Here is an 8,374-nt window from a genome sequence, read left to right on the forward strand (position 1 = left end):
TTTTTTTTTTTTTGGAGACATAGTCTCTCACTGTTGCCCAGGCTGGAATGCAGTGGTGCCATCTTGGCTCACTGCAGCCTCTGCCTCCTGTGTTCAAGTGATTCTCCTGCCTCAGCCTCCTGAGTAGCTGAGATTATAGGCACCCGCCCCCACACCCAGCTAATTTTTATATTTTTAGTAGAGATGGGGTTTCACCCTGTTGGCCAGGCTGGTCTCGAACTCCTGACCTTGTGATTTGCCCTCCTTGGCCTCCCAGAGTGCTGGGATTACAGGCTTGAGCCACCACAATCGGCCAAGCCACCACCCCAGGGCTGTCTTGTCGTTTTATTTTCTTGGCAGTTTCTTTCACAGATCAAAAATTTTTAATGAAGTCTAGTGTATCAAGTTTTTTCTTTTGTGAACTGTGTCTTTGGTCTTGTATCTAAAAGTCATCACAAAACCCCTAAATTTTCTTCTATATGGTATGGTATGGTATGGTATGGTATGGTATGGTATGGTATGGTATGGTATGGTATGTTCTAGGGGTTTTATAAATTTTCATTTTTATTTAAATCTGTGATCCATTTTGAGTTAATTTTATGTGAAGGGTATGAGACTTGTATCCGGATTTCTTTTGTTATTTACATGTGGATTTCTAGTTAGGAATTTAATTTTGATTTTAACTTTAAATAGCCACATAAGGATAGTGGGTACCACACCAGACAACATTCTAGGTTTTACCTGGATTTGTTCTTAGGTCTTAAGTCATTCATAGACTTTTTAGGATGCTTTTATTTTACTTGCCTCTGTAATCCTCTCTTCTAAATTTTGAGCCCTTAATGCTGTAACAACCCTCCTTAGGAAAAGAATGCTTTTCATTTCTACTAGGAAACACCGAATTTAGTCTGCTGGTGTTTGCTCTCATTCCCTTTGGTGTCTACTTCATAGCTCACTCGAAAAGCTTTCTTTAGGCAATAATGTATGTTGCTGCAGCTTTCCTGGAATGGATTTTCTAGTTTAGGATATGAATTACTATTCCTGCTAATTATTCTGTAGCTTCTTGTCAGAGTCTATTCAAAGTGGGCAAATCTTTTTTATCCCAATATTTATAATTTTAGCTGTATATAACAAGGCAAATTTTAAACCAACTCATGATGATTCTTTCACAAGGACTGGTAATAGTTATGTTCCAGAGCAAAACAGACATTCAAACTTTTTCCTAGCTTGAATATCCTCTTAGATTCGAGTGATGATAGGTAAGTTGTCTTTGGAGCTAGCTAGCTCAGGTTATGCTGGAATAATAGACTCATTCATTTAAGTCCCTTCAGAACAGTTAATGTGCCTATGTTAGAAAAATAGTTCTGATTCATTATCATCCGTCTGTTAATGTTCTTGCTACTCCTGGAAAGAATTGAGGTAATTGGTGGCCTCATCTGTTCTCTCTGCTATAGCTACTACATACATAATTTGAGTGAACTTTGTAATCAGAGAATCTTAGCTTTAAGATGATAACCACTTGGCTACCCAGACCTCAATTGTTAGGAATAAAGGGAATGAAAGCAAGAGAAAGAGGTGCTTCTGACTAGTATTGTTGATATATGTTTTTAAAGTAATCCCTGTCAATAATGAAAGGAGGTATGGTTCAGGGCCCCGAATTCCCTGCGGTTCACTAAGCACCTATTTTTGAAAGAATCTAAAAGTGTAAAGGGCTCTCTCTGTCTATCCCCTGTTGTATCTGTCTATCTCCTCATTTTATTTTTTTATTCTGATTTTTTCCCTTGTTTTCACAAGTGTTCATTCTCCCCATTTTAAGCTTTTCCTTTAAAGTTTGGAATTGCAGATCTAAGATTAGGAACCGAGCCAGGTCATCAGATAAGGGAAGCAATTAGCAAGATTCATGTTTTCTGGATGGGATTGGGACAGGGAAATCAATATTAAAGAAAGACAGTCTAGTAAAATGGGAATATAGTTGGGGCCCTTGCTTTTTCAAGAGCCACATATGCTGCTCTTCGAATAGTGGCTATCGTATCTGTATTTCTTCTGCTTAGAACTAATGGTTATTGCTGGGTGCGGTTTCTCATGCCTGTAATCCCAGCACTTTGGGAGGCCGAGGTGGGCGGATCATGAGGTTAGGCGATCAAGATCATCCTGGCCATGGTGAAACCCCATCTCTACTAAAATACAAAAAATTAGCCGGGCATGGTGGCACGTGCCTGTTGTCTCAGCTACTCAGGAGGCTGAGGCAGGGGAATCACTTGAATCCAGGAGAGAGACATTACAGTGAGCTGAGATTGTGCCACTGCACTCCAGCCTGGCGAAAGAGCAAGACCCTGTCTCAAAAAAAAAAAACAAACAAAAAACTAATGGTTTTTCATGGCTATCTCTAAGAATTTGAGATGAATGTATTAAGATATAGGAAGATACAAGGAATAACCATAGCACCCTATTGCCAGTAGCCAGATAGGTAGATATGAATAGCTTAAACTTGCCCCACACTCTGCATAGTAATAGAATACAGTAACAGCAAGGTAATGTCAAACTGAATGTTGGGTCCAATTGTTTATGAGCTGCCTTTCCTTTATTCCTTTTCCAGAAATTATGATAATATCAATTATTTTTCCTTGGTTTACAATAAGATGAGTTGTTCTGTAAAGCTCTTTTCTGGTTGTAGGTAGTCTAAAGCTGAGAGGAAAATTGACTATGTGATATCTGGAAGGTGGAGTGAGAGGTGCAGATGTCACATGTAATTCACGTTTATTTAAGTAGCTCTCATATTCTGAAGAAATGAATGAATGCCAAGCTACCAATAATGAAGAATTATTTAGTCTCATAGAATGTGCATCTGTCATTTATGAATCATATATATGACATAGATACCATATAATTTTTAGGTATATATTATACATTTATGGATGTTTTTATAGTCCAGTGCAAATTAAAGTGACATGTGTAACCAGCAGTGAGCGTGCAGCAAACAGTTCTAAATCTTAGTTATCAATAAAGGTAAAGCAAGCTAATTGTGCCTATTACTTTTTCTTATTTAGGGCTTTTACTCTCAATCTGGCGTCACTTTATTTCAAATGCATTGTAAGACAGGAAGAACACTTGAGATAGTATCAAAACCCACTTCCTTTTATGTACAAAAATAAAGAGCTGTGACAGCAAAACTGATACTTCTAGTTGAAAATCGATAGAAACTTTCTTGATATATGTATACCTTTCAGCCCAATAGGAACAGAGAATAGAAGTTTGAAATTCAGTCCAATATTAAAACTAGTTTATTGATTTCTATGTAAAGTGGAAGAACTCTAGTTTTGGTTCCTAGTTTTCAGACAGGAAACACAATGTTCAGAGAAGAGTTTTGTGGAATTCCAAATCAAGGTAAGGTGGAATAATAACTTCAGAAAAACAAATACTAAAATAAACTATTTATATTGCTTTTTTATAATCATAGCTAAGTGAAGTCTCTGCCTTTTCCCCAAAATAAAATACTGTATTATGAAGCAACTGTAGGACTATTATTTTTATCTTGTGATAGAAAAAATTTCGTTAGATTTTGGTCTGCTTTGAAAATGTCTTAAGAATGAAATCAATTACATGAAGTATACTTTTCTCTGTAAGGAATCACTGTTTCCTCTAGTGTGGATTAATGTTAATTGTACTGCTTGTTCAGAACTACTCAGGAATTTGATATATATTGTGTCTTGAGTTATTTAAAATACCAGAAACCTATCTACCTTCTAACATTTATATGTGTGTTAAGTTACCGAATGGGGATGATTATGTCTCCTTGTAAAAGTATACTGGAAGCAAAACTTTTTTTGGCGAGTTAACTTAGATGGAGAGATGCCTTTTGGAGATGTTCTGTTTTCATCTGCGGTTATGATTGGTGGCTGAATTGGAGGTTTTAGCTCTGTCTTATGTTAAGGATGGCTACACTGTTAGGGCTTTGAATAGTCAGGGTACCCAGAAGCAAGGAAAGTGTTCAGGTGTGGCCTTTCTCATTTAGGCCAAGGGACTCTGAATGTAATCAGGAAACTCCGCCTGCCTAGTTTGGAGTAGATTGTACTTGGTGTTGGAAGAAGGTACTTAGAGCTACAGCTCGTGCTCGACTTACGACCACGATTGGTTCCGACAGACCGGTCGTAACACAATTTGGTCGTAAGTTGAGTAGGCTATATGTACAGTACTGTGAAATGATGTTATAAAAATCTCGAAGTCATATTTTATCATAATTTTCTTTCATTATTGTTATATATCATAATTTTCTTTGTTCATTTTATGCGATTTGTATCATCTCTACACCATTTTGTTTCTTATTTTTACACTCGTCAGGTTTAAGTAAAACACTGCATTACCAGTACAACTGGTTTAATATTTGCAAAACATACAAAATTACAAAATACGGGTGCATACAAAATACAGGTGTAAAAAATACCATAGGAAACATTTTCCCAATTGCAAAACATATCAAAATATATAAACATGTACGAAACATTTTATTGGCCGCTGGTGCTTGGCTGTGGATCCTTGATGTCGTCATCTGAGGCAGCAGTTGGGGTTACCGGAGCTGGTTTTTTCATAAACATGGTGAGCTTTGTCTGAATTGTATGTTTCTTTTTTTCTTCATAAATTTCACGATATGGACGAAACACATCATGTGCCATCCGTTCAATCCTTGCAAATCATTCGATATTTGGTCCATTGCTTCGAAATGTATAAGAAGTTTATTGGGAGGGGTTTGATGAAAAATATCCAAGACACAAAACACAAATTGCTGTACCGAGTCTAGGATAACAGTTGAAATGGTGCACGCAGAGATGGTAGTGCTGCCGGAAGCTGGTCTGCACTGTCGTACGCCCAGCTGGGCAACGTTTGCGCTGCCAGACGCAGAGCAGTCGTGGCTAGCGATTGTGGTCGTAAAGTTGAATGGTCATAAGTTGCATAGGTCGTAAGTTGATCAATACCTGTAAAAAGGATCTATTACCTCTAAAGAAAGGCCTGTTAGAATAAAAACTCTCCTTCAAGAGAAACGTAACTGTTTCTAAAGACTAAAATCATTTTGGAAACTTCGATTGTTATTCCTTCAACAATCAATTCTTCAACTATATGTCGCTCTTAAGTTTCAATTTTGTTATCAGTGCTTCAGTTTCTGATATCTCCCTAATACTTAATAGGAGCTCCTTAAATGTCTTTGGGAGAAAATAAAAATTTAAGTCAGAGATTATTTACTAAAACTTTTAACTCAAATGCATCTAATTTTAATAGTCTATATCTTTTTGACCTCGTTCAACATTATAATCATCCATTGAAATGGAAAATTCTCCATGCTGTAATGTATGTGAAAAGTAGTAGTACCTTTTGACTTAAACTTAGTGAGCAGTATGTAAATATCCAGCAACCCGAAACTGCTTTAGTGAGCTATGTAAAACTGACTGATAAGCCTCAAGTTCTAAAATTTGTTTTGTTGTATTTATTTTATTTATTTTTTGAGACAGAATCTTGCTCTGTCGCCCAGGCTGAGAGTGCAGTGGCACAATCTCTGATTACTGCAGCCTCACTTACTGGGTGCAAGCAATTCTCCTGTCTCAGCTTCCCCCCATAGCTGGGACTACAGGTGTGCGCCACCATACCCAGCTGATTGTTGTATTTTTAGTAGAGCCGTGATTTTGCTATGTTGCCCAGGCTGGTCTTGAGCTCCTGGCCTCAAGTGATCTGCCTGCCTCGGCCTCCCAAAGTGCTGAGATTACAGGTATGAGCCATTACACCCAGCCTAAATTTTATTTTAGATGTTTTTCTGAAAACACGTAAATTAAGCTTTAAACAAATAATGTATTAGCCAGATGCGGTGGCTCATGCCGGTAATCCCATCACTTTGGGAGGCCCAGAAGGGCAGATTACCTGAGGTCAGCAGTTGAAGACCAGCCTGGCCAACATGGTGAAACCCCGTCTCTATTAAAAATACAAAAATTACCCAGGTGTGGTGCATGCCTGTAATCCCAGCTACTCGGGAGGCTGAGGCAAGAGAATTACTTGAACCCAGGAGGCGGAGGTTGCGGTGAACCAGATTGCACCATTGCACTCCAGCCTGGTTTATAGAGTGAGACTCCGCCTCAAAAAAAAAAAAAAAAAATTGGAGAGAGATCCAAGATGGCTGATTACTAGCAGCTCGGGATGGTAGCTCCCACTGAAAGAGCAGAGAACGAGAGGACGCCACACTTTCAGATCAATTTTTGTTGCTCACGCACCAGGAGATTCCCAGCGGAGGAGCCCCACGTGTTGCCATCGCGACTCTTGAGGCCGGTGCGGCGGTTTTGCCGCTGCCTTGGAGCGGCGGTTCTTGGTGCAGAGTCAGAAAAGCACCATCAATCTTAAAGCCGCTGTTTTGGCCAGCACAGTGGGTTGCTCAGATTCTAGCGCCGGGAATCAACAAGTTGGACGTCCATTCAGAAACCCAACTATAAAGACGGTAATTATAAAGACCACAGATGGATAAATCTATAAAGAAGGGAAGAAAACAGCCTAAAAAGGCTGAGAATACCCAAACTCAAAACGCCTCTCCCTCTACAGGGGATCACAGTTCCTCATCAGCAACAGAACAAGGCCTGATGGAGAAAGACTGTGTTCCATTAGCAGAAGCAGACTTTTAAAAGTGGTTGATAAGAAACTTCTGGGAATTAAAAGAACTTGTTCTAACCCAATGCAAAGAAACTAAGAACTTTGAAAAAAGGTTTGACGAAATGTTAAAAATAACACACAATTTAGAGAGGAAATTAAGTGAATTAATGGAGCTGAAAAATACAACACGAGAACTTCGCGAACTATGCACAAGTTTTAACAGCCGAATTGATCAAGCAGAAGAAAAGATATCAGAGGTCGAAGACCAACTTCATGAAATAAAACAAAAAGACAAGATTAGAGAAAAAAGGATAAAAAAGAACGAGCAAAGTCTCCAAGAAATATGGGACTATGTGAAAAGACCTAATCTACGCTTGATACCTAATCTACGTGTACCTGAATGTGACGAAGAGAATCAATCCAAGCTGGAAAATACGCTTCAGGATATTATTCAGGAAAACTTTCCCAACCTAGCAAGGCAGGACAATATTCAATTCCAGGTAATACAGAGACCACCACAAAGATATTCCTCAAGAAGACCAACCTCAAGGCACATAATCGCCAGATTCACTAGGGTTGAAATGAAAGAGAAAATACTGAGGGCAGCCAGAGAGAAAGGTCAGGTTACCCACAAAGGGAAGCCCATCAGACTCACAGCAGATCTCTCAGCAGAAACCCTACAAGACAGAAAAGAGTGGGGGCCAATATTCAACATCCTTAAAGAAAAGAACTTTCAACCCAGAATTTTACATCCAGCCAAACTAAGCTTCATAAGCGAAGGAAAATAAAATCTTTTGTGAACAAGCAAGCACTCAGAGATTTCATCACCACCAGGCCTGCTTTACAAGAGCTTCTGAAAGAACCACTACAAATAGAAAGGAACAACCAGTATCAGCCTTTCTAAAAAATGCCAAAAAATAAAGAACATCAACATAATTAAGAAATTGCATCAATTAATGGGCAAAACAGCCAGCCAACATTAAATGACAGCATCAAACTCATATATATTGTTATTAATTCTAAATTTAAATCGACTAAATCCCCCAATCCAAAGACACAGACAGGCAAAAAAAGCCAAGACCCATTGGTATGCTACATCCAGATCCATCTTACATGCAAGGATACACAAAGACTGAAAACAAAGGGTTGGAGAAAAATTTACCAACCAAATGGAGAGCAAAAATAAATAAATAGAAAGCAGGAGTTGCAATTTTTGCTGATAAAATAGACTTCAAAGCAACAAAGATCAAAAGAAGCAAAGAAGGATATTACATAAAAAGGATCAATGTAACAAGAAGAGCTAAAGATCCTAACTATAAATGCACCCAATACAGAAATACCCAGATATATAAGACTTATAAAGAGACTTGGACTCCCACACAATAATAGTGGGAGACTTACAGATCAATGAGACAGAAAGTTAACATCGATATTCAGGACTTGAACTCAGATCCGGAACAAGTAGACTTAATTAACATTCATAGAACTCTCTACTTTAAATACACAAAATATACACTCTTATCAGTACTACATCACACGTATTTACAGGTTTAAATGAAATATTGGTTGGCTGCTTGTTAATTATTTTCTTCCCTCTTTTTTTTTTTTATGTCTCTATTATTAAACATAATTACAGGCAACAGGCATACCCATTTTTAGACTGCATTTTAGCTCGGGCAATAAAGCAACACCCCTGTTCTCTCTCCCTCTTCCTTTTCCTCTTTCTTCCTTTCGTTTATTCTTTTTTTTTTTTCTTTTTCTTTTTTTTTTTTTTTTT

At 38.1% G+C, this 8,374-nt stretch overlaps 1 protein-coding gene across 3 annotated transcripts in view; it reads left to right on the forward strand.

The window, feature by feature from the left end:
• ASXL2 (ASXL transcriptional regulator 2) overlaps positions 1-8,374 on the forward strand; it is a 69,252-nt gene that overhangs the window by 8,608 nt on the left and 52,270 nt on the right. The window contains exon 1 of one of the 3 annotated variants that reach the window (XM_032293910.1): positions 2,268-3,360. The exons of the other annotated variants lie outside the window; for them this stretch is intronic. Coding sequence (XP_032149801.1) covers positions 3,324-3,360 — 37 coding nt within the window. The 5' untranslated portion in view covers positions 2,268-3,323. Of the gene's footprint in view, positions 1-2,267; positions 3,361-8,374 lie in introns of those variants that run through there. 3 annotated transcript variants of the gene reach the window in all.

The sequence above is a fragment of the Sapajus apella genome, unplaced genomic scaffold, assembly GCF_009761245.1.
Source record: "Sapajus apella isolate SASKATOON/1434 unplaced genomic scaffold, GSC_monkey_1.0 scaffold31, whole genome shotgun sequence".
Taxonomy (NCBI): Eukaryota; Metazoa; Chordata; class Mammalia; order Primates; family Cebidae; genus Sapajus; species Sapajus apella.